The sequence below is a fragment of the Trichomonas vaginalis genome, chromosome II (genome assembly GCF_026262505.1).
Source record: "Trichomonas vaginalis G3 chromosome II, whole genome shotgun sequence".
NCBI lineage: Eukaryota > Parabasalia > Trichomonadida > Trichomonadidae > Trichomonas > Trichomonas vaginalis.
The window spans coordinates 24,021,071-24,036,466 of record NC_067204.1 but is presented as its reverse complement, the minus strand read 5'-3'; the positions used below and the strand labels follow the sequence as shown (position 1 = coordinate 24,036,466).

The 15,396-nt window shown below is 30.2% G+C and overlaps 5 protein-coding genes and 1 pseudogene across 6 annotated transcripts, besides 1 other annotated feature; 3 read left to right on the top strand and 3 right to left on the bottom strand.

The window, feature by feature from the left end:
- Positions 1–74: 74 nt before the first annotated feature.
- TVAGG3_0599850 (ribonuclease inhibitor domain-containing protein) lies at positions 75–1,277 on the top strand (the record flags this gene model as incomplete). The annotated part of the gene is made up of 1 exon (XM_001317609.1): positions 738–1,277. The coding sequence occupies one exon, from the start codon at positions 738–740 to the stop codon at positions 1,275–1,277; it is 540 nt and encodes a 179-aa protein (XP_001317644.1).
- A 563-nt stretch (positions 1,278–1,840) lies between these two features.
- On the top strand, positions 1,841–3,684 carry TVAGG3_0599840 (ankyrin repeat protein family; the record flags this gene model as incomplete). The annotated part of the gene is made up of 1 exon (XM_001317608.1): positions 1,841–3,556. The coding sequence occupies one exon, from the start codon at positions 1,841–1,843 to the stop codon at positions 3,554–3,556; it is 1,716 nt and encodes a 571-aa protein (XP_001317643.1).
- Positions 3,685–3,938: 254 nt separating this feature from the next.
- Positions 3,939–4,152: a mobile genetic element.
- A 17-nt stretch (positions 4,153–4,169) lies between these two features.
- TVAGG3_0599820 (protein of unknown function (DUF3447)) lies at positions 4,170–5,486 on the bottom strand (the record flags this gene model as incomplete). Its single annotated transcript, XM_001317607.1, has 1 exon — positions 4,314–5,486. The coding sequence occupies one exon, from the start codon at positions 5,484–5,486 to the stop codon at positions 4,314–4,316; it is 1,173 nt and encodes a 390-aa protein (XP_001317642.1).
- Positions 5,487–5,660: 174 nt separating this feature from the next.
- TVAGG3_0599810 (lipoteichoic acid synthase family) lies at positions 5,661–7,828 on the bottom strand (the record flags this gene model as incomplete). The annotated part of the gene is made up of 1 exon (XM_001317606.1): positions 5,957–7,636. One exon carries the CDS (start codon positions 7,634–7,636, stop codon positions 5,957–5,959), a length of 1,680 nt encoding a protein of 559 aa, XP_001317641.1.
- Positions 7,829–7,905: 77 nt separating this feature from the next.
- Positions 7,906–10,168, top strand: TVAGG3_0599800 (lipoteichoic acid synthase family; the record flags this gene model as incomplete). Its single annotated transcript, XM_001317605.1, has 1 exon — positions 8,067–9,875. One exon carries the CDS (start codon positions 8,067–8,069, stop codon positions 9,873–9,875), a length of 1,809 nt encoding a protein of 602 aa, XP_001317640.1.
- A 2,396-nt stretch (positions 10,169–12,564) lies between these two features.
- Positions 12,565–13,170, bottom strand: TVAGG3_0599790 (annotated as a pseudogene). The gene has a single exon: positions 12,683–13,170. A coding segment is annotated over exon 1 (488 nt).
- Positions 13,171–15,396: the final 2,226 nt, after the last annotated feature.

Here is a 15,396-nt window from a genome sequence, read left to right as displayed (position 1 = left end):
GTTAGATTTAATGTTCATTTTCTTCAATTGAAGATCGAAGTGAGTGTATTCATGTACATTCAATTTTAGCTGTGGACAAATTATAATATTCATATGTTATAAAGTATTTGTTGATATTTGGTATCTTCTCAACGATGCCACATAAAAGATTCCGCCTTTGTCAGAAAAATTGAGAAGATTTGATAGTTTACAAGGAATCATTTTTAAAATAATGATTTTAAACATTGGGAGTATATAATTAATTGAATGATTGTATCAATGAATCAAATGCTGATACAATCATTTCATTTAATAGATCCTATACAGGAACTATTGTTGTTAAATCAAACACATTTAAATATATTGAAGAATCAGCATGCTCAACTTGTCAATGCAATGGCGTAGATTTAAGCCAAACAGTTATTACTCATATAAAAAGAAATGCGTTTGATTTAACTCCAAATTTGGAATCATTTATTTTCCCTTCAACTTTGAAGTCTTTGGCACAAAATGCTTTTGTACACTCTGCTATTCCTTCAATTTATATTCCTGCAAGTGTCGTGATTATGTCAGGCTCTGCTTTCAATCAATGTTTTAATTTAAATAAATTGGAAGTCGATAGATCCAATCCAAATTTCTGCTCAGAGAATAACTTTATATTTAATAAGAATAAAAACACATTAGTTCGAACCCCAATAAATTTTAGCCTTGAAATGATTCCTAATCGAGAAAATATAATAAATCTTGGTGAATTTCTAATGAGCGGATCAACAATAGAAGAGTTTATTGGTTGGTCTAGCATCGAAACTATTGGAACATACATATTTCATGCCACAAATAGTCTGAAAACTATTGATATTTCGATGACAAAAATAAGTGTAATTCCTCAGTTCTGCTTTTATGGATGCAAATCTTTAACAACCGTCCTTCTTCCTGATAATCTGACATCAATTATGCAGAATTCATTTTTGAATTTAGCTATAATCGAAAAGTTTTATATTCCTTCATTGGTTACATCTATTGAAGACCAGGCATTCTCTACATTTCCTTTGCTTAAAATGATTGTTTATTTCGGAAAATGTGATTTCAAAGATAGAAATCTCTTTATTAGCTGTCCTTCATTAACACGAGCTAGAGTTATCCCACTTTATCCATCTAATAAATTTGGATATTGCCATGTTACAAGAGATGCTTTACTTTATGGATTACTAGGAATTGTATGTCCTTCTTTCAATTATGGAAACTATTTTTCATTTGCTTCGCTTTTTTCAAGTTCCTTCTTTATTTTTCTCGTTTAATATCACGATGAAATGATAGTAAACTATTCAAAAAAATTCAGAAAAACAAAAAAATATAGAAAATTTTATACTTTTTGTAAGGGCAATTTTTCCCCTCCCGCCACCTATATCCCACCATCTATCGTTCTAAGCTTGTCCAGAACCAGAATTTAGCACTAATCACACCACTAAATGTTTTTGTCTTCTCTTCTTTTAAACAACAGCCTTTTTTTCCCTTGATAAAATGGATTTTTAAAATCTAATTCTCTTTAAAAAACCATGTCGGAATATCATTTTTAATAAAGAAGTTCATGACTTCCGAGCGGGTTAAACCCTATGATGACTTCATTAAAGCCTATGAAGCACTCTTCCACTTGGGATCTGACCAAAACGAAGAAGATGTAATAAATTTGATTACAAATATTATAGTTTCCAAATACAAAGTGAATTTTCCAGACATATTTCTTAGCATTTTGATGGCAATCAAATTCAATTATCGATCCACTCTACGTTATGTTAATATTATTAACAATTTATTAATCACCAATTCAATATCTGAACTGGGCAATGAACTCTTATTAAATATGTCTAAAAAGTTACATTTGGATTTATTCAAAGATGCATCCTATAATTCTATGATCAAATATAATCAAAAATTCCCACAAGAGGATGAAATTCTCCGTATAATCATGAATGATCAAGTCGATAAATTCATTGAATACATAGTTAACAATCCAATTAATGATGTTTATATTCTTATTCCTGGTTTTGCGGGTCTTTCACCTCTTCAAGCATGCTGTTATTTTGGCTCAGTTAATATTTTCAATTTCATGATTTCAAATTTAAATACCAAAATTACACAGGAAGACTTTCAATATTCCCTGATTGGTGGTAATGCTGATATCATCAATGAATGTTTTAAGAATCATTCAATCGATGAAATATGCATGGAATACATTATTGAATCGCACAACAACACATATCTTGAAAATATCTTTGAAATGGGCTTGGTTAATCTTTCTGATATTAATTTCGCATCAATTATCAGTTCTCAAAACATGAAGGCTTTCCTCCTAGTATATGAAAAAGATAAAAATTGCATAATTCCATGGTGTGCTGCTTTGAAACCGTGTTATGCTTTTCTTCAAGATGAAAATATAAATATTTTAGCGAGATCTCCAGACCAATGGACACTACTTCATTATGCAACTGCATATAATAATGTAGAATTATGCAAACATTTTTCAGGCTCTCAAGATTTGATTAATGAACGAGATGACAAAGGTAGATCAGCTCTTCATTTTGGAGTTATCAATAATAATAAAGAAATTGTAGAAATTCTAATTTCCAATGGTGCTGACATTAATACTCAGGATAATGAAGGGGCAACGGCACTTCATATAGCAGCACGGATGAATAGAAAAGAAATTGCTAAAATTCTTATTGCCCATGGTTCTGATGTTAATATTCAAGATAATGATCCAGATGGGAGAACTCCATTGCACTATGCTGCAGAACATAATTGTATAGATGTCTTAAAGGTTCTTATTTCAAATAAAGTGAATATAAATGCAAAAGATAAGAATGGTTATTCTGCATTGCACATTGCTGCTGATTGTAATTACAGAGATTTTGCAAATCTATTAATTTCGAATGGTGCAGAAATAAATGCGAGTGATAAAAATGGACGAACAGCTTTACACATTTCCTCGATAAGGAATAGTATCCACGTAGGAAAGTTATTAATAATGTCAAATGTCGATATTAATGCAAAAGATATCTATGGTCAGAATGCCATTCATTTGGCAGCCATACATAACTGTAAAGAGATGATAAAAGTGCTCATTTCTCATGGTGCAGATCCAACCGCAAAAACTAATTTAGGAAAAATTGCTCTTCATTTGGCAGCAGGAAATAACAGTATGGATATAATAGATGATCTTATTATGCATGGTTCAGATATTAATTCTAAAGATAATGAAGGGAAAACTGCACTTCATGAGGCAGCAATAATGAGTACAAAAGACGTAGCAGAATGCCTTATATTACATGGTGTTAATATTAACGCTGCCGACAATGAAGGGTACACAGCCCTTTATTATGCTTTAAAAAATGGGAAAATGGAAATAGCTGAACTCCTTAAATCGCATGGAGCTATCGAATCCGTACAGAATACTTCCTCCAATAAAGAAGAACCAGAAAATGACGTGCTTTATAGTTACATGGGTTTAGGTGTGTTATCCTTAGGATCTTATGCATTATATAAATCAATGTCATCTTTATTTCAGTTTGTAAAATGAGCAAAATAAGGAAAAAGACTTCGGAAAGAAAAAACAATTTTGGTGTCAGATTTTCCTTGAATTTCATCGTTTTCCTCGATTTTCCCATAACTATATTTAGGTAACTATAACATTTAAATAAAAGTTCGCAAAATAAATTATGGCTTTTTTTTCATTTTGAAAAATCCAGGATATAATTCGAAGTGATATTGGGCAAAAATAATTAAGTCAATATCAGATACCTCAAATTTGAAAAAATTTCTCCATATTGAGTTGCAAAAGTAAAAAATTGAGGATACCTTAGCTTTGAAGTGCTATGTTATAGTTTGAAACAATATTATCATATTTTCATTTAATAATTAAGATGGAGCTGAAACAAAACAATATTTTTCATTTCTTAAAGGTGCACTTACCACTTTTTGACATGCTCCCACAGTATCAATATATCTTTATTATGATTGCAAAAAAGTATAACAGTAATATAAGGTACTAAGTAGAGATTTAAAATAACTTCTTTCCGAACAAAGTTAATGACTTTTTACCTTAGAAAATTATGATTAAAGCTTGGATGTCAAAAAATTTGAGAGAATGTCAGAAAGTGGTAAGTGCACCCTTAAAAAAAATCAATAGCCTATTTTCGATAAGAATATTTTTGAAATTTTTATTTTATTGAAAAAATATCGAAATTGGGTCTCAGTAAGCTCCAGTTTTAATAAACTTATACTTTAAAATTTAAGAAATAAAAAAAAGATGTATTTGTGAGAGCATGGAAGAGAATTTAATACATATGTGGAAGTTTGCCAAAACCATCTCTAACATTGAGATCTGCCCCAAATGAAACTAGAATGTCAAATGCCTCTTGATTGTGATGTGATGCGGCATAATGTAATGCAGTCCTACCATAGTCAAAGTCAGTTCTTGAATTTACATTAGCACCATGTAACAATAGGACTCGCATTGTTTCAACGCTATTATTTTTTGCTGCTACATCAAGAGGTGTATATGCACTTTGACATATTAACTCCATACTGATGCCTTTTGAAATAAGAAATTCTGCTGCTTTGCTACAATCTTCTTCTGCTGCCAAATGAAGAGCTGTGAAACTATAATAGTTTGCATTGATATCAGCTCCTTTCGAAATGAAATATTCACAAAGAGATGGGATGTTAAAAAGAGATGAAGCAGCCATACATCCATTAATATCTTTTGTTTGATCATAATAAACTAAAAATGCATGAAGATTATTGAATCTCCCAGATTCTATTAATTTGAATTCTATACCACATTCATTCATCATGTAAGAAACAAAATCAATGTTGTGTGAAGCTATTGCAAACTCCATCATGTCATAATCGCCTACTCTATCTTCCAAGCATTTACTAATTATATCTGGATTTGCACCCAAAAATGCGCATGGGGTACAATGCTTTAAAATTTTTGATTTGAAATTTGTTAATAAAAATTTAAAACAATTAACGGAACCATAGTAGGAACATAATTCAAGTAGAGTCATACAACATAATGGATATATGCTACAAATAACTTCTTGATCGATATCAAAATCGTCTTTTTCTGCCAATATAACAAATTTTGTAATATCATCATTCATAATTGCTCCGAGTAATGAATTTTTGGATTCAATATTTATTTTTTTGTATTTTCCTTGATACCAGTTTAGTAATTTATCCTTGTTAAGGTGATATTCTTTTGATAACATTTGGAGTAATAAAAAGTATGATTTAAAGTAACGATTATTATATTTCATTGCAGTATCGATCATTTTAAAAGTTTGAAGTGCTGTCATGATTCCTTTTTCGATAAATTGACTCTTGATATTTTTATAGATTTCGTTGATTTTATCTTCGTCTAACGTTTTCAACCTATATATTGCATCTGTAAGATCAATATAATCCTTATACTTATTCATAAGCTCATTATACTCTTCACTCATGAAAAAAATAATGATAATGATGGAATTTTTAAATATTGAAAAATTGAAAGGGAAATTTTAAATGCGTAAATTTGAATTAAATAATCGATTTTAAATTTTCCAAAGTTTTCAAAAAGTAAGTAATAAATAATGCTAATATATTTAATAATTGAAAAAGTAACACAATTGTAACAACTCTAATTGAATTAAATAAGCATACTGATATAAGAATACTGTGATTGTTATTTATGGAGATCATGTTTCTAGATCTGATTACGCTTTGTATGCTTCTTCAACATAAAAACAATTCCAATCTCCCAATTTTTCCAATTTCAATGGTTTTTCCAATTAATTGGAAATTCCAAATAAGGGGATATATTTGTAAATAGATATATTCTACTAGAAAATTCCAAATTGTGTTACGAGGTACTAATGTGCTGAATAAAGCTTTTGTTATATAAAAAAAAATAGCTCTATAAATATCTTTATTTCTATACAATAGTAACATTAACAAAAACATCTATTTTTTCAGCTGAAATGCAAGGAGCAAACCCATCGCATTGAGCTGGTTTATTAAGGATTGCCGTATCAAACCAATAAGTGGCATCATTGAAGCTGTCTTCAAATTCTTGTTGAGAGTACTGTTCTATATGAGTTTTTTCATCAGAGAACATATTCACTCCAATACCAAGCTTATCTCCTTTAATTTTGATTCCAGCGGATGCCAGAATTGTCGGGAACATGTCATAAACAGAGAAGTTCCTTTCGAAAGTATTATTCGATTTCAATTCAGAATTAATAAAAACATTAAACGCGCCTCTTTCATAGTTCTGTGTTGAAGAAGCATACAAAGCGTAATCTGATCTAGAAACATGATCTCCATAAATAACAATCACAGTATTCTTATACCAAGGCTGTTCTTTCGCCCACATCATGAATTTTTTGAGATTGTTATCAGTGCATTTTACAGATCTCCAAATTCGATGTGGGTATTTGTCTTGAGGACAATAAGGGCAAATAAAGCCAGGTTCATGTGCATCGAGAGTTGCAAAGAATGCAAAGAAAGGTTTGTCACCTTTTGATAATTGTGTAACTTCATTTTTGAAATATTCGAAAGAAGCGTAATCATTTATCCAAAATCTTCTTTCTTTTTGGCCAACCATGTCGTTATTTGTATTTATTCTTTGGAAATCATGGTATTTAAATACATATCCAATTCCCCAGTCGTTAAACGGACATCCGAATGTTGATGATGTCGTGTAACCACCTTGAACTAAGAGTTCTCCTATACAAGTAAGTTCTTTCATGTATCCTGTTGTTCTCCCTTTAACTTCGTTCTCTCCCATAAAAGGTATTCCGCAGACAGCTCCCATTGCACTTCCCATTGTATGGCAACTCCGACTTGTTGTCTTCATTCCACCTAATAATGGCTTCTTCTGATGCGAGAAATGCGTGTAATTTGGATTTAATGCCAATTCTTCGAAAAATGGAACAAGATTTTCTGGAGTTATTCCTCCATTCTTTAAAGAATAGAATGTAGAGTCCATGGATTCCGCGGTAATAACAATGATATTCTTCTTGTTTTCGGGAAATGTCAAAGGTTTTGAATTCGCGATTACCGCGTTTTTGAAAAACAAAGAATTCTGGTCAACTGCTGGTAGAGGGATGAATATCTGTGAGAATAAGTATATGGACGGGAGTAAATATATCAACGGTAGGTGTTTAAAGTTTAATTTAACTTTAAATATCGTTTTTCGGAACATAAATGTTTTCAACGAGAGTTTGTAGTATACTATGGCAAAAAGCAACGAAGAAATGAAGTTGCTGAGTAGATATTTTTTTATATACGTGATAAAAACTCCGTAATTTTCTGAATACGTTGAGCTCTGTTCAATAAGTTTGAAAAATATGTCCTCGTACATTGGGCCAACTGATTCGTATATGTTTTTTACAAAGGCAATGAAAAGCGTAAGAAGAAAAATAAAGATTGAAGATTCGCAAATTATGTATTTTTTATATAAGTTTTTGGAGAATTTCATACTAAACATATCTAATCTCTTATCTTCTCTAACGCAAACTCCGATTACCGCAGAAAATAATTGCAAAAATAGAAATGCGGAACTACTGAATGATTTTGGCTGAAAAACGAGATTGAAAGGGTATATTAGCATGTGAGAAATGATCCACGTAATAAATATTATTAGCATAGCGTTTCTTTTTAAAAATCGCTGAAATAATTTTGAAAAATTCGTCAATTCTTCAGGCGTACTCATATAATAGGATACATTGAAGATAGCTATGGTTACCCCATAGTATAAAAGAAAGGGTAAAGCCATAGCCATTAATGTTCCTATCCGATCAAAAGACTTTTCAAATAAAAAAAAACTCTCAAAAATCAGACTCTAAGCAACTCTTTTTTTGAATAACAAAATCTAATTAATTACCTAATATACTTTAAAAGTTTTGAATACTCTTTGAAAATTAATATTAATAGATAGCTCATATGAGATACCAATCCTAGCATAGATTGGATAGTCTTTTTTTCGATTCAAAAACATTGAAATAAGAATTATCCAAAAGGAGAGAACATCTACTTGAAACATGAAACTCAAGCGGATTTTATGGCATCCGAGGACATATTATATTTATCCTGTACTAATATATGCCATGTTCTCTCCGAACTTCAAGCATTTAACAAAATATGAAAAAGTTTTTCATATTTCAAATATTTTGATTCTATCTGTCGCATTACAGCAATTCGTCTATTTCACGAGATGGATAGAGATGTACCAGATATATATTTCAGGAGTTCTGGCATTTCTGTTTGCAACTTTTCCAGTCAGAAACGAACAAGAATCGAAAGATAAAAAGATCGAAGCTAAATCATCGTCAAGATACAAAAGACTACAAATAATTCATCAATTCGAGAAATTTCTTGCCATTTTGATTTTTTCGTTTGGTTCTTGTATTCTTAAGTTCACTTACACTGAATTTGGGCCAATACGTGAAGAGCACTTAATACAAATGATGACACAATTCGAAGGAAAACAAAATTTCGCCGAAAAAATCGACATTATTCTTTTGTTACTCTATAAAAACTTGATTCCAGCAGCAACAGTAATAATCTACCTCGGATATCGTATAATCATCAAGTCATATACAAAATTTACATTTTTCTCGGAATTTCCGAATATTAGTTTTTCAATTAACTTAACTTCAACGAAATTACTACTTCTTCTAATGACATCTTTCTTCTCTTTCGCTTACATGATATACCAGCCATCCTGGTACACAGATTCAACATTTTACCAAGATAATTACGTTTTTCCGGATAATATTATTACTTTTCCAGAACAAAAACGTAATATGTTGATTATCATGCTCGAATCAGTTGAAAGTACATTCGCATCTATGAAAAATGGAGGTGCTTTTGAAGAATCTTTCATTCCTCACTTGGAAACTCTTTCTCTTGATCTAAACAACGTTCATTTCTTCAGCCAGCCTGGTAAACTTGGTGGTCTTACTATAATTACTGCAACTGCTTATTCTCTTGGCGCTACATTTTCAATGTTATGCGGAGCACCAACAGGAAAATCAGTAGACCCTTCTGTATCGTATAGAGAGTTAATGTTCTATCCTCCTATGAAGTGTCTTGGTGATATAACTAAGAAAAACGGATATATAAATATGGCAATGTTTGGAACTCAATTTGAAGACTTGAATCATGGATATGTATATACAGCGCATGGCTTTGATCGTAAGAATGTGTATTCCAAGAGCGAAACAGACCCGAAATGTAAAACTTGGGTAAAAGATCACACCCAAATCAAAATTGTCAAGCAACATTTGACTGAAATATCCAAAACAGGCAAACCATTCTTCTACGTGTACACTACGATGGATACACATGCTCCTGGCTTCAGATGCAAATATTGTAATAAATCTAGAAACGCAATGATCGATACTAATATGTGTAATGATCAGCAGATATATGATCTCTTGAATTGGTTGAAGGAACAGCCTTATTACAATGAAACAACAATATTATTAGTTGGTGATCACGCTGCAATGAATTGGTTTATTGCTGAACGTGCTGATTCGATGCATTATAAACGTAGGGCAATTCTTACCATTATAAACTCTGTTGTTAAACCGAAATCTCGGGTTCATACTCATTTAACAATGTTTGATATCTTTCCAACCTTACTTGCTGCATCAGGTGTTAAGATACAAGGTGACAAACTGGCCCTAGGAGTGAATTTGATGTCTGATGAGAAAACAGTTCTTGATAAATATTCAGAACAGTTTCTGAACGATATCTCTAGGTCGCAGTCAAAATGGTACATTAGAAATGTCCTGGGAACCAAGGTTGATGACAGTGTGTTGAATCTTGAAGGTAGTTTATCATAATCTTAATGGAACAAGAAAGAGGTTTATATAACCTTAATTTATCAATTTGATTTTGATCCAAAATTATAATCAAGCTCAGATAATATTATATATTCGGATTTTCAAATTAATGTACTTTCAATGATTTAGAAAAAATTTTTATTATATTACTCATCTTGTTTGATTACGCGTGTTTTATATAAGACTACATAAGGTTCTCAATTTTCAGTCACTATTCAAAAAAAATCTATTAATATATAAATTTTTTGTTATTTAAAATTGTTATTAAAAAAATTGTTATTTAAAAATTGAATGGCTATCAAACTTGATAAACCAACCATAAAGTTCTGCTGCAATATACATCAGTTTATATACTATTATTTGATAAACGATAAAAAGAAAGGTTTTTTAAAATTTAGGGGCGTGTAGAATATAACCGAAATCGTTTGATTTCAAATGTACATTCAGCACATGAAAAGTATCTGATAATCGCTTAAATTCTGTTTTGATTAATGATGGCAATAACAAGTAATTATCAACGAAAATGCATGCTTATAATAATCATATTTTGTCGATTATTACAAAAGTTAGTCTTTGATTTATTACTGCAATTAAATTTAGCAGGGGTAATTAATTTTTGATTGTACTTGAGTATCTATATATTTACATTCACGACCATGTTGCAAATGATGTTCATAATTGTTACAATCTTCTAATTTGGGCCATTTATATGCTTGAATTGAATATTTATCTTCCATTGCTTATATATGTGAATGTTTTATAGTTAATTATAATATGTGAATTGTTTTTATAAAATGCCATTTTATTTCATATTTTTCCTATCTAATTTGAAATTTATTCGGTTAGATCTAATCGTTAAATTAATGAAACTCTTTACTAATTGCCTTCTGGCTGGGAACAGTAAATGAAAATTTCTTTGCTTTGTTCTACAAATGACATTTGATCATTTTCATTTGAATAAAATTATACACATTAAAATATTAGGAAAATATCTCATTTTCAGCCTTTACAAGGAAAAAAGCGATTTTTTGATGATATTTTTTCTGTCATTTCAAGTACCGACATTATATGTCCAAGAATGTGATGGATACTAGTTCTTAATAATGTAAGTACAATTAAAAATAAAGGAGTAAGAGAATACAAGATTTGAAAACTGTCAGCATTTACATTCGAAAAGAGTATCGTTTGATTTTGGGCTTCATCATATTGCAATTAATTAAATTTTGTAGATTGGATCTTCGATATTAAAATTGAATGAATTATTAGGTTAAAGATTATAGAAAAAAAATATTTTGATTTTTTTAACTGTTTTATTCGATAACACCAACGTGAAAATTAAGATCATCGTATTTTATATGCTTTCACAAAATTTCAAGATGCAAATAATTTTAAAAAACAACTGTGTATAAAAATTTGAAATTATTAATCGATAAATAATTCTTTATAAAAAAATTGAATAATCAGTTAATTACCCTCAATTTTTAACTTTTGCAACTCCAAAAACCAGGTGTTTTTCCAGAACTACCATCTAGGATGAGTCCTAGGAGCTATAATTCTAGGGTTAGATGATACCCACTTAGTACTTTTATTTGTATATGTTTTAGTGGAATTTGGTGAGGGGTCATGAAATTCGTATCTAATTTGCTATCATCTAAGCTGGTAAAAGTTAGAGAAAGCTATTTACTGGTTGTATATTACAAATATACCTTGTAATAGAAAATATAAGTGTTTGTGATTTAAATTCGCTCAATTAGCTCGAAAATTTGTTTTATATCCATGACAAACTAACACAATCCTATTTATGTGATTGACAATCTGTTCCCAAAATATATCAGCATGAATATATATATATTGATATTATTTGCAATTTCATCATTAAATAGTACTTTTTTCTATTTTTAATTTAGAAATAGTATATTTATATGATAGCGACACAATCTTTTAATTAAAAAATATATGTTATCGATCATCACACTCAAATTGAATTTCAAAAATTTTAGAATTTTTCAATTTCAATATTGAAAATATATTTCTTATATCATAGCGATTCATGTTATAATAATATGGAGAAAAATATTGTTTTAAATCTAAAATTTAAAATGAATGATTGGGCATTACATTATTCCAATTTATTGTTTATTTGTTAATCTAGTGGAAACAATTAATATTTTGGAGAAACAAAAATTTGAAATTTGAAATTTTGAAAAAAATGCATGAATCGGTAATTAAACATTGATTTATTAATTTATTAGCCATGCTTTTGATGTTGGTCTTATTCTTAAGCCGATTTAAAGAATTAATTTTTCCAAATCGTGTTTGACATTAACACATATAGATATATCAGGAAAAAAGGTATCACTTATCAAGTTATTGGTTTTTATGTATCTCCTAACTTTGCCTCGTTCTGAATACAATTCTAGTTAACGAATTTTAAATAACTATATGAAGAATACATCATTTTGGTTTTATTATTATTAAAATGATATATATTAGCTATGTATATGCTTGTAAGAATATTATTCCGTGAATTGGAAACAGAAAAAATAAATTTAGACAGAAAATGCATATCTTTAAAAAATAATATGAAATTTAGCTTTGATATTATTATCCGATAAAATATGCATGATAATTACTCCGCAAATAAAATTTAGGAAGCAAGTTGTGACGGTTTGGGCGGTTTTCAATGGCCCACAAGGAAGGAAGTATCGTTTTATCAGGCAACAAGAGGTCTTGAAATGAGTAAAGGACTGATCACCCTTGAAAGGTTCAAACTTGCTTGCGCGCCGCAGTCTTAAAAATGATATGTTTCACTTCTGGTCGAAAATTTCAACCTCTATGACAGTTGTTGGATGAACAATTGTGTAGCGGGATGAAATCTGAGTGCGGCCTGGGGCTGCAGCATCAATCTTCCCGGCATCTTTACCGCAATCATCTCTTAGATTGCACACAAAGTTGCGAACGAGCAGCTTTCTATGCGGTAAAGATGCCGGTAAAAGAGAGCCGTAGTGATTCTCTGCTGCAGCGTCAATCTTCCCGGCATCTTTACCGCAATCATCTCTTAGATTGCACACAAAGTTGCGAACGAGCAGTTTTCTATGCGGTAAAGATGCCGGAAAGAGAGAGTCGATGTGAGGTTCTTTTCGAGGGCTCCTCGAATGAGACACTGTTCCGCATTGATAACTTGAACGCGGAAGTTTGACCGACAAGAGTGTATTGTGCACTCCTGTCGGTCGCAGTGTCTCATTCTGGGAGACATTGCCTCTGCATGTCTCCCAGAATGAACAATGTTCCGCATTCATAACTTGAACGCGGAAGTTTGACCGACAAGAGTGCATTATCCAATCTTTTTTGTCATATACCTCAACCCACAAAGACAAAACCTTACATAAAATAGGTAAACTTTGGTTTTCACTTAATAATGTTTATTTTTAATTTTTTGTTCTTTATATAACTTTTTCTTCTACTAAACTATTTTACAGACTCTACTGAGCTATCCTCACATATATACCTGTGACAATAACACATATATACTCCCTTCATATTCTGATCTCATGACATATTACAGCACAAACTATAATTATACAACATACCTCATAAAGTCTGATTTTACCCCTATCTAAGCGTTCAAAACCTATTTTCCCGCGTAATCTGATTCTTCTGGCTCTGCTGATTCGATTTCTGCTGTCAGATCGTGAAAATATGCATCACACAATGAGATAAACACAAAATACACAACTTAATATTTTCCTTAAAATTGTCAATTCCTCGATCTTGACATATTTATTATTTCCTCCGTTTTCCCTCACAAATATATTTAATTTTCTGAATAAGACGTATAATAAAATGAATATCTTAAAAACTAAAATACAAAATTAATGTTGGGTAATGACTAGATATAGTATGCACTTTTGAATTCATACATTTTTTGAAAAAATTGTATTTTCAAAAAAAGATGTTGTTTCAGTATGAACTTGAAGAGAAATTTTAAGGAAAATATTAAGTTGTGTATTTTGTGTTTATCTCATTGTGTGATGCATATTTTCACGATCTGACAGCAGAAATCGAATCAGCGGAGCCTGAAGAATCAGATTACGCGGAGAAAATAGGTTTTGAACGCTTAGATAGGGGTAAAATCAGACTTTATGAAGTATGTTGTATAATTATAGTTTGTGCTGTAATATGTCATGAGATCAGAATATGAAGGGAGTATATATGTGTTATTGTCACAGGTATATATGTGAAGATAGCTCAGTAGAGTCTGTAAAATAGTTTATTAGAAGAAAAAGTTATATAAAGAACAAAAAATTAAAAATAAACATTATTAAGTGAAAACCAAAGTTTACCTATTTTATGTAAGGTTTTGTCTTTGTGGGTTGAGGTATATGACAAAAAAGATTGGATAATACACTCTTGTCGGTCAAACTTCCGCGTTCAAGTTATGAATGCGGAACATTGTTCCATTCTGGGAGACATGCAGAGGCAATGTCTCCCGAAATGATACCGTCATACCAACACCAATTTATTCCTTCTTTCCATTGTCATACAATTCAATATTTTTATCAATCTTAATCAACTTTTTTTATTCTTCTTTAATTCAATTTATCTTTCTCCTAGAATATCTATTCCTTTAACAGACATAAAATCACTAATCGAGCTTTTTCAATACTCAAAATTTCATATAAATCTTTGTTATTTTTTCTCTCATCGCTTATTTTATTAAATGTACATATTTCCTCTCACATATCCCTCTTCATATATATTGGATCTCAACACCTATCTATTAGAACAATATATTTTCGCTTAATCTCATATTATTCATTAACAATCTTTCATCTTCTTATTTCTAGTTAACCTACCAATATATATATATATATAATATATGCCCAATTACATATTCAGATGCATTAAATTCAAGAAATTCTTCTAATATTATTCTCCTATTCATAATAAAATCATATTTAGTCTCACATCACAATTCTATCAGTTCTCCAATATCATATCAATTCGGTAACATCACATATATCTCTTATAATATCACTTAAATTTGTATTTTTTTATTAATTATATTTAATTAGTTCTACATTCTATTATTATAGAGGTTTGACAAACTCATCAATAGTTAAAATCAAAATCTATTCAGAACTTTGAATCTAATGAAAATTACATTTCGATATCTTTTTGCAAGCTTAATTTTTTGTATTATCTTAAAATACATTTAGTAATGTTATGTACGTATTGAATTCAAATTATAGCGCAGTAACATGCAACCCATCTTGAGATTCACATTTCATTTTCACAGTTATTGCATATATACATCAATAACATATTGTACACATATATCTACACGACTCTAAACTCAATGACATCAAATAATGCTTGTAATATTTAAAATAATTTTTGCATTTTTGATTCTCAGCTTAACTTCTATAAATGTCACCAAAACATTTCATTCCTACCAAGAAATAATATATTAGTAATTAAGCGTTTATTACCATTGTTACTCACATCATATTAATTCATT